This window comes from Melanostigma gelatinosum, assembly GCF_949748355.1.
Source record: "Melanostigma gelatinosum genome assembly, chromosome: 8".
Classification (NCBI taxonomy): Eukaryota; Metazoa; Chordata; class Actinopteri; order Perciformes; family Zoarcidae; genus Melanostigma; species Melanostigma gelatinosum.
This window is the reverse complement of record NC_136641.1, coordinates 23,941,253-23,955,857: the sequence shown is the minus strand read 5'-3', so window position 1 is coordinate 23,955,857 and position 14,605 is coordinate 23,941,253. Positions and strand designations below refer to the sequence as shown.

At 43.5% G+C, this 14,605-nt stretch overlaps 3 protein-coding genes across 7 annotated transcripts in view; 2 read left to right on the top strand and 1 right to left on the bottom strand.

Moving 5' to 3' along the window:
- Positions 1-2,801, top strand: part of iqsec1a (IQ motif and Sec7 domain ArfGEF 1a) — a 55,449-nt gene extending 52,648 nt beyond the window's left edge. For 3 of the 4 annotated variants that reach the window (XM_079272985.1, XM_079272983.1, XM_079272982.1), the window contains exons 13-14: positions 682-731; positions 2,045-2,801. In XM_079272985.1, coding sequence (XP_079129111.1) covers positions 682-731; positions 2,045-2,578 — 584 coding nt within the window. In that variant the 3' untranslated portion in view covers positions 2,579-2,801. The remainder of the gene's footprint in view (positions 1-681; positions 732-2,044) is intronic. The other variant, XM_079272984.1, reaches the window with a different exon arrangement.
- Positions 2,802-6,438: 3,637 nt separating this feature from the next.
- Positions 6,439-7,811, top strand: gp9 (glycoprotein IX platelet). The gene is made up of 2 exons (XM_079273486.1): positions 6,439-6,548; positions 6,886-7,811. The coding sequence occupies exon 2, from the start codon at positions 6,887-6,889 to the stop codon at positions 7,676-7,678; it is 792 nt and encodes a 263-aa protein (XP_079129612.1). The 5' UTR covers positions 6,439-6,548; position 6,886; the 3' UTR covers positions 7,679-7,811.
- Positions 7,812-9,725: 1,914 nt separating this feature from the next.
- Positions 9,726-14,184, bottom strand: LOC306781523 (haloacid dehalogenase-like hydrolase domain-containing 5). Of its 2 annotated transcripts, none has more exons than XM_079274415.1 (8): positions 13,964-14,184; positions 12,940-13,143; positions 12,689-12,801; positions 12,495-12,588; positions 12,349-12,382; positions 12,082-12,256; positions 11,766-11,954; positions 9,726-11,293 (listed from the first exon to the last, which is right to left on the bottom strand). In XM_079274415.1, the coding sequence occupies exons 1-8, from the start codon at positions 14,081-14,083 to the stop codon at positions 10,897-10,899; spliced, it is 1,326 nt and encodes a 441-aa protein (XP_079130541.1). In that variant the 5' UTR covers positions 14,084-14,184; the 3' UTR covers positions 9,726-10,896. The 2 variants fall into 2 exon arrangements, with proteins under 2 accessions (XP_079130541.1, XP_079130542.1); XM_079274416.1 differs by having other exon boundaries at positions 12,495-12,564.
- Between the last annotated feature and the right edge of the window lie 421 nt (positions 14,185-14,605).

The window sequence follows — 14,605 nt, the reverse complement described above, 5'->3', positions numbered from 1 at the left end:
TTGGTCATGTGTCATTGGCTGAGTGTGCCTAACAACGGCAATAGTGCTCTGTTCGCCCCTCAGACCTGTATATGCCTGTACATCCCATGTGCAACAACCACTGTATTGCTTTTGATGTGTCTCCTCCTCCGTGACTGTCACTGAGACTGGCTCCATGACCCCCCCTTTTAGAACAACCTACATCTCGAGGCAACGTTTAACAAACGAGTTGTCTCATTTCATCAAGTGGAAAATCTGGGGGAATTTTTAATGCGGCATCAACCCCAGCCAAAGGTTTTCAAATCGACCTGCAATCTTTTGGTTAAAAACTTCACTGCGGACTTTTCCTTGGTCTATCACACTTTGATGCCTCCGGAGTCCATATTTGTTGAGATTTATAGAAATGCATTCAAAATTTTAAGCAGTTCGAAGTGCGTTTTAAATAAAAAACCTAATGCAACTTTAGCTCTCGGCCTGCGTGAAGATGTGGCTCCACTACGCAGTCAGCCAGAGTACCACCTGTCACCCACCGCCCTCCCCAGACCTGACCGTGCTCTCCCCCTCTCGCCCATATTTGGACCTTACTCACAGTCACAATCCACTGCACTGCCCCCCTTCGGGACCGGTGGGCGGCCTAAACGTCTGTAGTCGGTCCAGGAGTGCTGTCGATCTCTAATCTGTGGTGTTGCATGTCTCGGGCAGGCAAGCGGGGGCGTCGCAGCAGTGCAGGATCACTAGACAGCAATATGGAAGTAAGTTGGAAGCAGCTGGTATCCAAGCTACTCTCTATGTGATGATGTGCACTGTGAAAAGACACCATTTATTTTTGGTCTTACACCTTCTTTGCTTCATAGACTCCGTCCATTTGTTTGGATCATTTATTTTTCTTCCTGGGATGCCTTATGACCTGCTTGCCTCAGTGTGCATGCATGGGTTGCCTGCCTCTGATTGTGCCCCCCCCCCCCCCCCCCTTGTTTTGGAAGCCAGGGATCTCCTGTTTTTGGTCATGTTATATGACCAATACACACCTTATCTTCAAACAAGCATGACTCTACTAATCCCTCCTCTGATCCCTCCCCTTGTCGCCTGTCTCTGTCTTTCATTCGATCACATCCAAGGAGTTTTCATTTGGTTCTTCTTCTCTGTGGCAGGGTGGTAGCTCTGTGAGACACTAGGAAACAGACCCCCCCCCGCAGCCCCTCTCCCTGTGCGGGTCTCTCTTTTCCCCCTTATCCACAACTTCTCTTAAATGCTGTAAAGTTCAGGGAGAAACGTAGCCTTTGTAGTCCGAGGTCTACTGACTGGCTTCACTAAAGACGTGGATTTCATTCATTCACCGCTCCCTCATTCCATGTGTCCATGAGTCCATGTGTTGGGTTGAAGTCTGGGACCCTGACAATTTCATTTCTGCTTTCAAAGACGTCATGTGGTCTTTCTCCAGTCTTAGATGAAGCATGTGCCAAAGGAAATACCTGTATAGTGAGCAGTGTTGGATCCAGAAAAGGGAGGGAAAGTGACCAGGCCTGTTGCGAAGTCCGCACACGAGAGCTTAGTTCCTCCTGCCTTCTGACTTCTAGTTGAATGCTAATGTGTGGATGCTGTTTTTGCCTGTCACATCCTCTGCATGTTGACACTATTATAACAAGTTGCATGTGTGACTCTTAGAGGGTTTGGCACACCGACTGCAATGAAGATGAAATGTTTTTCTTCCCCTGTCAATGTTATTTATGCTCCTAATGGTATTTATGTAATTACTCGTGTTACAGATTTACTGTTTCAAGCCGGTTAGCTCCTTTACAGCAGAGCTCCTTTGACAATAGGCTCCCTTCATCTTGACGCTGAAATACTCGTGTTGCTGCTGCCTACCATGAAAACATTTTTAGTTTCTCATTTGCATGCCATATAACATTTTGCTACTTGTTTATCTGAAATAAGAAAACTGTGAATTCATCCCGCTGGTGCCTTGTAGCTGTGGTTTAGTCAGTGTTGTGCAGTAGCGTTAGCACAGTGTCTGACGGAGTTGCTGTTACTTTTTTTTTCTTTTCTTTTTTTTTCTTGCCTGCAGGGGTCCATCATTAGCAGTCCACACACACGCCGGAGAGCCACCACGCCACGTGAGGGCGCCCCCCCGCGCGGCCATCCCTCCATCCCTAACTCAGCATCGACCTCCATCCTTGGGTCGTTCTTCGGCAGCAAGCGAGGGAAACCGTCATCCCAGAGCCACGCCCCTTTCCCTCCCACTGTCCAACCCACTCTCATATCCCACAAGCCCCACCCGACCAACCTGCACCACACAGCACAGGTAGCGCATACAGTGCAGCTCCACGGTCACCATTCCCAGTACTGCCAAGTCCCACAGAACCCGCCGCCGTACCACCACCACCACCACTACCACCCCCCTCCCCACACGCAGCACCACCAGCACCCAGGCTGTGGCTCCCAGGCCCACCAACAACCCCATTCACAGCACAGCCATTACAGCCAGCATTCCCATCACGCCTCGCACTCCCAGCATGCTCCACAACACCACAGTCAACAAGCGGGTTCGGCACCTGGCGGACCCAAACCTAAACACAGTGGCATCAGCACCGTAGTGTGACGCTCCGAACACAGAGAGGAGAGGCGAGGAGGGGACAGTTGCTTACACCAAAGGGACTGACAGCATAACTCTATGGCCTGTCCACTGTGTTTTACTGCTGCTGTGATGGGAACCAATCACACGCAGTCACCTTTTTCACCTCCAGGTCCAACAATATGCAGGATGGGAATCGGACTCAGTAGTTCCACCAGGGGCCTTTACTAGTTTGCCTGATCATGGGCCTGGCCCCATCAGGGTTTTTTGTGAGGGATGGGGGGGGGGGGTTCTGTACAGGAAGACGCTCTGTTTTCCACCCACACACTCACACACATCACCTGGCCGTGTCGGCTTCAGAGAAAATGTGTTCTCTCACCAAGCCGCTCCCGACTGCTTCATTCCTACAGTAGCCTGTCAGGAGGAGAGACACCCTGACACGAGAACATGGCCGACGGTTTCCTCTGCAAACAATGACGGCGTCACTCCTCGTGCGCAGCCGGTCCACTTTCAACTCTTTTGGTTTCCAGATCCTTCCATCATATGAATGCAATTTTGTCGTTGCCTCCCGTAGAGCTCATATGTAGTGAAGAACCTAGACGGCATCATTTAAATCAAAGGACAGTTGAGCAGCTGAGTCGACCGTCTCAGTCATTGTAGTTCTAGTGCTGTATTTACTGTAGATGACAGCTATACGTGTTGTCTCCTAGCTCGCATAAATAAATGTGCCAATTATTAATGCATAATCTATTTAGTCAAGACTTCATGTCCAGTATATTGTGCGTAAAGTAATTTGTAAGATTATACTTACAATTATTATTATCAGCAAAAATGAATTTTATCAGTATTATACTGACTCTGTGGTAACAGGATGTAGATCTGAAAGGAGTGAACTCCCATTCAGTCCGGCCTATAATCTATTCTGGAACTTTTGCCTTTCGAACGGATCAGAAGGAGCGTCAGGGCGGCAGCTGTTGCATATTATGGGCCTGAACGGGCTGTGCTGCCGCAGCTGAAGCCTCAAAGCAGACTTTCCCTGTCAACTCACGCAGGTGATAAACTGGGCCGGTTGGTTGTTTTAATCTCGGTTTACTTCTCATACTGTGGCTGCTTCAAACTGAAAAAAAAAGTGATGAAGATTAACGGTGAAAAGACGTTTTATTACACTTGGAGGCTCAGCTCAAATGTTACAAATGGACCCACAGAACGCGTGGAACATGTTCGTCTGTTGCCTTGAAATTATGCGACAGCTGCTCTCCTGACTCTCAAAATGAAAAACAAACACTTTTGAAATCTTCTTTTGCCTTCTTTAGTATATTTTTTTTATTCGCCAACAAAGTGAGTGAATAAAATCTAACATAGTGAAGTATTTTTTCATATTTTTTCTATCATATGTGCAATATCTTTGTACTGATTTTGTACATTAACAACAAGCAGTGTCCCTCTAATTTGTGCGTTTTTTTTTTCTTTTTCCATGTTGCGTCATTATTTATTTATTTTTGTTTTTGACCCCTGTCAAAGTCTTTCTTAGTAAATTAATGTGTGGCTGTCCTCGTGGTCTCATGAGAGGCACAGACTTAGAGTTCAGTGGAATGTCTAGTAAGTGATTTCTTGCATGTGATGTTGTTAATGTGAGGCTATCCTCTGCACATTGTATAACAAATCAGTGTTACCATAGCAAGTTTAAGTGCAATCATGTTCAGAAAAATGCAGACTTGTACTATGAGTGGAAGTCTGTTATCTTGTTGTCCAGGACGAGATTCAGGTGAAAAACAAATATCCTTTTTCATTTAAGAATATATAAATACTGACTTACACAGTTCACGGTGGAGAGAGGAATGTGTGTATATATTTTAATAAAAGGAAAATGCTTCTCTTTGGGCTGAACAAAAATATTTTGCTGGATAAGCACATATGAAAGAGCACTTTCATTGTTTTCAGGAATTGCAGTTATAATATACAAAATGCAAACTGAACAAAGGAACTGGGTATATATGTAAAGAATAACTTTCTACATTCTACAAATAAGAGTCTATTCTAGTGTGTAAATTAGTGACAGTAAACTGTTTGTCCCAATATTCAGGTTGTAAATGTATTTTAACATTCACAAAGAAAACCATTGCCATAAGTCAGGCTTATTCTCACACATTTCTGCTCATTGGGAATTAACAAGGACAGAACAGATGACGGACATATCGCACATGGGATATTAATGATCATATGTGTCTCCATTGATTTCATTTTGTTGTTGTTTTTTTTGCTATAATTCTGAAATCTTGGGGTGATGTAAAACCCAGAAATCTGTTTGTTTTGGTGTGTGTTGTAGTGCTTCAAATGTCTCCAGTCATTCTTTGTGAGGAAGTACCCCAACGATGCGCTGCATGGATCATCATGTGTCCTATTCACTGTGAGCTGATGGGGGAAGAAAATCAGCCTATAAATTTTGGTTTTGATTCATTTTGAATTTCCTGTTGTTGCCCTATGTTAGGCTAGTTATTAAAGTTCGGCATGCATTTCATCAACAAAACCATTGTGTAAATTACAAATATAAAGAGCGCTGCACTTCTGTTGCTGAGGGCTTTCATCATGTAAATACGGGATGTTTGGTGTGCAAACAGATGAACTGCTTGGAAGGAGGGTTTATCTTTACGAAGCCCAAAAGGGACCAAGAGAGAGAGACCAATGGGTTAAAGCAGCTGTACATATTGTGTATATGATCAGTACTCTATTCTGATGTATAGACATCACCTCACAGATGGATTAGAGGGGTGGTATATGAACATGTGTCTGCCTCCAGCTGTCATGAACTGATATCTGCTGGAGGAATCAAAAAGAGACCGTTAGAAAGTTCGCTGCCATTTACATCCAGCTATTTTTTCATACATGCGACCCCCACCGCACGCACACAGACAGACCTACACACATCCTGCTGCAAGCTGTTCAGTCTGGAGTGAGACGCATTTTAAAAAGAGGAAAAGACGAGAATGGCCTCATTTATATGTGCATTCTGTTTGTACAGTGAGTAGTGAGTCAGTAAGACCCCAGTTATTGTTCAACTTCCAACTGTGACAATGTTGAGAACGCAAAATAAACGAATATATGACTTATGGTACGCATGTGTTGTCTTTGCTCTCCAGTGTATATAAAGTTTAAAAAGGTATCGTCGAGCACGGAGTCAGCTGTCGGTGTGAATCAAAGGGAAATTAAATGTTTTTTTTGTTAACGCCTTTTGGTATCATGCATTTTACATTAGAGCCTTATCTCCAGGCTCTCATATCTTCCAGGCTGCAGCGTTACTTTCCATTACTTAGTGCTGCAGCATTTCCACCAGAGGGCATGCATTGAAGTGCTATGAAATGAAAAGGAAAATCTGTGCCATTACACCATCTATGGGTGGAAAGTGTACCTGCTACACACTTCCTCATAGGATCAGCCAGCGAAAATCATTTATACTCCTACCTCAGATACCTTTTAGATTTAAAGCACTTCTCTGAAGCTGCGGGAGTGTGACATGTTTTTCTTGGATTGTAGATTTTATTGGTTATGTGTCCATTCTGCTTTACTCAGTATTTGGCTTTCAAAGTATACATTTAAATTCACATAAAGCTGCTCCGAGCTGTATTTTGCAGTGAAGTGCCCCCTGTGCCCTCGGCACTGCAGTAGATGTCTGTAGTGAACCTTGTGTGGGAGAGCTTCAGATAGCCTGCACCTCTTTTTGTTTTTAACAGATAAACTCTTATCTCCTCTAAGCAGATGGATTTCCTTCATGTCAAATGCGCCATACCAGTGCAGTGTTATTGGTGCGTTCCTCACACTGCAATGCTCTGGGTGTGTGATTATTCCGTTGAATAACACGTTGGTTACAGAATGGGGATACCCTGAGTGAGGCAGAATGTTGGACTACTCGTAATCTCAAAAGAACAGTGAACATATCATTAAATGTTAAGGATGACTGGCGCCACAAGAAGTAACTTCCAAGTTGGTTTGACTCTAAAAGGTTTGTATTCTTTCTTTTTTTATTTAAAAAAGAAGGGATTTTACATTTGGCTATATTTATTACAGTTTAAGGATCCTCAGGGATATTAAATATCTTTCAGCTCATAGATGTATTTGGCAGAAACAGTTAAATCAAGATTCTAGACATTGCCATTTTTTGTTTGTTGCTTCATGTTAATCTTGTTCTAATACACATTTATAGAGACTGTCTGCTTTTAGAAATATCCAATATAAGAACTTGCTGAGTGCTACACTGTAAGCACACCGTCTATTCCAGTTTATGATGCAAACAGGAAATTACAGTGCAGAAAGGGTATAACCTTTTCCTCGTCCTGCAGGATGCTCTGCGATCTAAGCTTAGCTGTCTTCCTTGTCTGGGCCACGTTAAGTGCACACACTACTGGTCAACCCTGCCTATGTTCAGCCCTCATGCCTGCTGGTCTGCAGGTCAATTGCAGCTCTTTAAACCTGGTGGACCTGCCTCATCTGCCGTCAGACACCACGGAGCTCCATGTGCAGGACAACCAGCTCACCTCTGTGTCTCCAGGCCTCTTTGACAGACTGGTTGGTCTGAAAAAGGTCTCACTATCTGGGAATCCTTTCCACTGTGACTGCAGGATCCAATACCTGCGGAACTGGTTGCTAAAGAACAGGGCTGTTGTGTCCACGGAGCCCACCTGTGCCAGTCCAAGCTCTGTGGCCCAGAGAGCCATCGCTGAACTCGATGATGACTACTTTGCCTCCTGTGTCATGGGAAGCTGCACCCATGGGACTTACAACACTGTGATGGGAGTGATGCTATGCTGCCTCATTGTTCTGCTTCTGTGGAGCTTGAGACTAGCCAAAAGGTCTACCGTCACTCTGTACATATACGAGAGACATTCGGGATTCGAGGCCGACTCTCTGCGCTCACTGAAGCCCAAACACAGGAGGAGGATGCACACCGCACAGTCAGGGGTCAACGTGGAGTCTCTCACTTGTGCAGAGGACCTAGAAAAGCCAGTTATCAACATGGAGTTACTGCCACATGTACTGGATGCGTTGCATAAGAAGCACAATATAAAGATGAAGGCTACCTCAGCAAAATACTGCAGCGGAATTACAATAACACAAGTGGAAAATATAGATTAGGGCAGTAACGTTTTTGTCATAAAGTTGTTTTTAATGCTAAACTGCTAAAGCCATATCTCCTGAGACTTCTTCTGGGTTTCTTACAATGCAACCTAATGTTAATCTGTGTAATAATTTAGGCAGAACATACATATTCACTAACATTAGAAAATTGAAGAGGCTATTTTGTCTTCTAATTGTATTGGTAATGTCTAGATACTCATCAGTCTGTTTATGCTATATGTTTGGCGTACAATGGATCTGTCAGTCCTAGACTCTCACAAATAAATTTAAGACATTTTGAAATCCTGAAAAAGCATAAGTGGCTGTTTTAACATTTAATGACTGGATATATTGCAGATAACTCATTTAATTGTTCCTAGTACAAAAAAAAAGATTTCAAATATCTAGAATGACATTTTTCCTATTCAAAATTGTCATATATATTTTTTTTTTATATCTCGACTGAAAATTCTGGATATCTGCAGTGTAATTCTTACTTGGAAAAACTCCCATTTCAGATCTCTACAATCCAATTGCTAGTTATACCTTTGACTATAGATAGCAAAGATTAAAATCCATACCAGATATCCATAATGTCATTTTGACTAAGTAAAAATGTCATTACTGATATCCACAGTTGGCAATATGATGACATCACTGCCATTGTCTGGAATTATGGTGAAATTTTTTATAACACCTCAAATAGTCAGAAATTAGATTTTTGTTTGGGTAAAATGTGGGACTTTTAAAATCTCTTAATTAAACAGCAAGAATATTTGATTTGTGTCTTATGTAGTCACAGATGTCCAACTTCATATATTTACGATAAACCAATGCATATTATTTATGTGCATGTTTTTGTATTTGTTAAAACCTTATTTTGAAAAGCGGACGTGGTCATACGCGTATTCTTCAGCCATTTCCGCCTAGTCTTGCTAGCTCCCCTCTATGCTAGCTCCCGATCTGAGACATTTAAATCATGATTTGAATGCGTTCCCTGTGAATGTCAAAATGTGGGCGCGCTTCGATTTTGACCGGTTTGACCAAAGAGATGCAATTGTCGGCTCCATATGTCTTTATTTGAAACTATAGCCCACGGTACACGGTATCGGTGTGGCACATGCGCAGTGTAACTGGAGCTGTGGGGTTGTAGGATGGGTAAGTTACTGCAGGCGTGCGCTAGAAGTAAAGGGATGGTGTACGCTCAGGTGCTCAACAAAATGAGTCGTAGTATGGAGTGGTCTCGTGTGACGTCACAGTTTAGCTGTCGGCCATGTTGGAGTACACACAAAGCCACGTGTCGAGCGTGTACAACAGGCGAAACACAGAGATGCAGCCTCAGCATTGCTTGATATGAGTTTAACGTCAGATCATATATATATATGTATATATATATATATATATGTGTGGGGGGGGATGAAGTTAGGAGTTAGTTGAAAGTGAATTCCTACACACACGCACACAATGACGTGCACGTACAATGTAAACAAACACACGTGTCTGTTTGCGCTGAGTAAACATTGAATATTGCTAAATATCTGACCAGATCTGGATATATTTACTCTTCCAATGACGAGATGAGAATTGTCGACGACCGTTGCTTTGACGTCTCGGACCCATCCACTGACAAACTGATTATAAGCGTCGAGCCCTTTGTAGCACTCCAACTCGTCTTTTGTGTAAGGACTGGGGGTGTTCACGAGATACGTGTAGATGTTGGCGTAGTTTACCGATGGAAGATAAGTAGGATCGGCACTAAAACCATCTGCACTCATCGTATAGGGATCCAAGTTACCAATAACCTTCAATTTGGCCAGGTAGCGAACCTTTGATGCACTATCCAGTGATTCAAAGTATTGTATTTTCGCCGCACTTCCTTGTTTACGCGCCGCCATGTAGGATCTGTATGTACTCCAACATGGCCGACAGACCTCGTAACTAAGGAGATAGGTGACGTAGGTGAGACCACTCCATAGTATGCCTTTTGAGGATTTCTGCATGTTCTCATATGCAAGTTTTATTTTAAATTATACAATTTTTTCCACAGTTTTAGCAATGAAACCATACCAACAGTACACAACAAGGTTGTAATGCCGGACTAGTCGGTAGCGTGATGCTGTTGTAGTCTCATTTAGCCACTTGTTGGCAACCGCCTTAGAGTCAGAATTCATGATTTATTTCGTATTTACTGACTTATTTTATATCTTAGAACAGAATATTAAAATCTCTTAAGCTTGTTTCAGGCATCAAACCAAAAAAACATTAAAAAAAAACAAACATTGACTTCAAGACGAGGGAACAGGAAGTGCAAAGTTGATAACTCATTTCCAGGTTTTAGGACACTTTACTGCAGCACTCTTATTATTGTGCCTCCGCCTACACTCTGCCAACAAATATACGTCACTATGTTCACCAACAGAAGTCTATTAGAGTGATCAATACCATGGCCATCTCTGATATGTGGTGGATCATTTTTCATAACAAAACAAAAAAACACAAAGTTTGCAGAACATGTGCAATTATTCCTTATATTTTCTGACGTTCAGTTATTTACAATGAAAAAAATACAAAAAATGATCAAATATATGGAGCGATAAAAGTTTTTGACATGGCATTGTGCTTGTATCTAAAAAACACATCTAGATAGCTTTTACGTCTGGAATTAAAATTTGAAAGCATAAAAATGAATTTCTACATTATAATAAACAAGTCATGACAGGAAGATATGGTAACATTTAACAAAGTCTCTGACCTGTGCAAATACTCCTGGCTCTCACAGCTAGACAAAAGGCAGTGGTACTGTGGTACAGTGATGGTACTATTAGAGGACAATAGGCCTACTGCCCATCAAACTGTTGTCTTTACTGTACAGGTAATACTCTCACAGTCATGCATAGATTTTCCAGGATAAATGGGTTAACAAATGACTAAAAATGCAACAATACAAAGTCAGCTTGAGAATAAGGGGCAACCCTTATTATCTGAATAGGCTTCTTAAAAACACTGGTAAATTATAGTAATAAATATAGGATGGTTTTAGGATTTGCAATTATCTAAAAGATTACTATCATCTAAAAAGCTGACCCATTTGTCAACGCCCTGTCGGGTGGTAAAACAAGGTCCACAGTGTTTGGCTCCTACAGGTCTATGCATTGAGTGGCACACCCACTTTAATGCTCCACCTCCCCTTCTCTACCAGGACCTCCACGATCGTGCAAAACCCTGTTGGCTCAACTCTACTGAGGCACGAACTTCTCCTGCTCGAAGATGACCTCAACAGCTTCTGCCACATCCTGCACAATGTGGTCTGGCTCCACCAGCCCGGGGTCAAATCGGAAGTCCCGGTGCCCGTGGAACACGGCCTCTTTGATGCAGTGACTGGCGTCGGACGGCACCTCTACGTTGGGGTTGTAGACCCCTGTGCAGACCAGGACAGACTTACAGGACGTGGCAGAGGGCAGCGCTAGCTCACTCTCCCACAGATTGTCGCCCTCCTCCTCCTGGGGCACTGCAGTGGCGGACCCCGTGGCGGAGACCATCTTAGCAACGGCTTTGGGGTTCTTTCTTGCAACCCTCTCCTCCAGGTAGCGGTTGTATAGATTGGCGCCGTAGATGTCAGTCATGAGGTTGTCCCTTAAGAGTGCAGAACGGGAAGAGATTACTCAGTGTTCTGGGCAGTAGCATGAAGTAGCATGGATAGGCCTTTTTGTGTGTACGACTGATTTAATGAGACACAGTTCTGAGAGGAAGGTGTGATATGTTCACTGAAGCACGCTCGCGGGCAGTTGAAAGAGAGGAGTTCTGTATTTTCTTAAGACTTTTCTCACCAGATAATAATTGAGCAACACCTCAGCATTTTCTGTTTGCAAACAAGTTAAAATGTCAGCAAACACACTTTCAAGAAGTGGTTAATAAAAGTCAGGCACGGCCACCTCAGTTTTAGTATTCAGTACCTCTTTTCATTACTTATGCATTACATCAGACTGTGTCACAAGTGAATTCTGATCATGTGGGTCTCATTACTTCCTTAGTTCCTTCCATGTACTTATTATTTGCTAGTAACTACATTTAAAATACAGTGGAAAAAAACCCCACGGTGTCTTACCCTATAGCATAAAGGGAAGTGACGGGATGTTTCCACTGCCTCTGCATGGCCTGGCTTCTGATGAGGTACTCTGCAAAATGGTAGGTCAGCTCACTGGGTTTTCCCATGAGCGCCTCATACTTCAGGTCTTTTCCGGTTATCTTCTTGTAGATGTTCTCTAGGCACACGAGAAATGTCCCGTGGCCAAACCTGAACCGCATGGGATCACGGAAGACAAAGGGGAACCGTTCACAGCCACATCAAACACTGTGCTTTAGTCGCTGACGTTAACAAATGAAATCCTTCTTTTAAATTTCTCTGCGACGGCCGTGGTTACCGTGGAGAGTGCGCCTCAGCCATCCACATGAGGTCCATGTTGCAGGCCAGCAGGGGGAGGTGAGGCCTCGTCTGGGTTTGGTGAACACTGCTGAGGTTCCCGTTGGTCAACAAAATGTCGACGATCAGCTGCAGGTGGGTCTCCCATCGAATCGGCTCCCCGAACAGGACCACGGCTGCGTGTGAAATGGAAAAGATCGACATCAAATATCTGTTCGTCTATTCGCCTGGCAAAACCGATGCCGGTGAGCAGATAAGAGGTTCTCACCTTCAACCTTAGGAAGGTTGCCAACAGCATTGGACTGCAATGAAAGAAGAGAAACTAAACAGGTGCTGCTGTATATGACGAAAGAACAGTGTGACGTTTCTATATTACTGACATCCAATATTCTGCAACGCATTTCAATATCTCACCGGCAGTTTGGGTCTCCTGTTGTGATCCACCATGTCCAGCAACGGGAACGACTCCCTCAGCATATCAACGCTGACAACGTTATTAAAGCCCACACTGAAGACAAGGGTGTGAAGGACAAATCAAAGGGTATTGGGCAAACTTCATTTGAGTTGATCGCAAACAGAAAACATAACAATGCAACATTCCAGGATACTTTTTAGCAATTTCCAGGACGGGTCCCTGTCCTGACACCAGCACACACTTGTCATGAAACTTCTTAAACATCCTCAGGGGACTGTGGGACAGGATGACCTGATCTTGTGTAATCTGGAAATAGATTAAGTGTTAGAAGAGGTTCATAGCAGAGATGACAGGGGACACGTGATGAATCAACAAAATAAAAAGAAGTGCATGTTTTGTACGTCATGAAGCCTCTTCTTTCTGTCAAACTGTGTAATAACTCACAGGTACTCCCAGAATGTGAGCGAGCTGGTCCGCTTTTGTTTGTCGGAGGCAATTCCCTGCATTTGTGACAAAAACAACCGGCACCACAAATTGTCCCCGAGAGTCGACCAGCTTCTCAAACGCCTTCTTTGCAGCAGGGATTGGCTGCTTTCCCCGGACGAGCACGCCATCAATGTCGAACAACAGCCCAAAGTTTGGCTGCGGCTGTAAAAGGGAAGGACCAAAAAAAGAAAAAAACAGTTTAATCAGCCAAACTGGAGTAAAGGTTTCGGATTATTTTGTAGAAAAACAAGCAACACAACGTGGATAAAGGAGGGTCACTGATGCCTGATCAACATGAATACATTTAGGGAGGACATTGTGATTCATGAAATCTGTCAAATACTTTAATGTGGCTGATAATGAAATATAAGAAAACCTGAGAATTTGTAACCATCAACAAAACCAAAAGTATTCATTTCTACAGAAAATTAAATAAAATGACTGAATAGTGTTCCCACACACTGCAGTGTATTTCTAACAACATCTCAGTGACTCTAGAGTGTGGCATAATGTGGGCCCCTTATTATTTTGGCAACAAACAGGTCAGCCACAGAGAATCCTATGGTGACACAGCAGTAAATATAAATATATAAATATGTGGGTATTTGGTTACAGTCTTAGTATATTACAAATAATCGGAAATACAGCCAAACAGATATGTAAAATGTTATTTTTCTCAATGTTTTTGCGGTTACTGGGGCTGACAATAAAACTGGGAACACAATGTATCCGTGATTGTTTTTCTCGTGGGGGGCTGAAATCACAGATCGCTACATCTGCTCTTGTCCCTGATGTCAGAGCCCTGTTTTCATCTCTGCCAGCGCGTCCACAACTGAGAAAGTTGCATGCAACGTTGTATGCAATATTGTATGCAACGTCTCTCTGATACACATTAACAGAAATGAAATAAAAAAATCGAGCAGCAGCTACAAAGTATCGCCTCGTCAACAAAGCATCGTTTAAGCCTGAGCTCGAACCGTACCTTGCTGCTTGACTGAGTTCCGCAAAACCCGCACCGAGAACCGACAATCCAAGCTTTTCGTCTGGCTTGACGGTTACACAGGGTGCACAGGCCCCGGTAAAACGGCAGGAGTCCCGTCATCTCCTTTGTTTATCACCGGTTATTATAAAAAAAATAAAAAATATTACAAATCAACACGACCCGGCATGAAGAGAGAGCCGGCTCGGTCCGGCCGCGCTGGCAGTTGCTGATCGACTTGTTTTTTTTAGGGCGGGTGTTCTCACCCATCATTTGACTGGGTAAGAAACAGATGACGACACGTGAGGAGTAGGAGGGTATTTTTGCTGCATCTCTGACGGAAGGAGATGCAGCGCTACATCTGCAGTGCAACCCCCGCTGCCATTTTAGAGTCTGAGGTGGCGCTTTCGGATTTTCTTCCACGCACGAAGACCCCGATGAACCAGCGGGAGAGTGCTGCAGAGACGCACGAGGTCACTGATCACCGCTCCATGGTTTCTGATCGCCTGAGTTCACGAATAAATGCATTTCATACTGGATGTATATCTGCGGTGCGAGAGACAACATGGATACGATTAAATTCTCCATTTTGCTCCGCGCACTTACCTTGAGGATACAGTACCTCATTCATGATGTCACGTGCAA

Excerpts from the sequence above, each read along its gene's own strand:
- LOC306781523 (XM_079274415.1), bottom strand. The coding sequence starts at position 14,083 with ATGACGGGACTCCTGCCGTTTTACCGGGGCCTGTGCACCCTGTGTAAC. Across the intron at positions 12,257-12,348 it reads CAACCTTCCTAAGGTTGAAG|CCGTGGTCCTGTTCGGGGAG; the intron begins GTGAGAACCTCT and ends TTTCACACGCAG. Across the intron at positions 11,294-11,765 it reads ACTTCCCTTTATGCTATAGG|GGACAACCTCATGACTGACA; the intron begins GTAAGACACCGT and ends TGCACTCTTAAG.
- gp9 (XM_079273486.1), top strand. The coding sequence starts at position 6,887 with ATGCTCTGCGATCTAAGCTTAGCTGTCTTCCTTGTCTGGGCCACGTTA.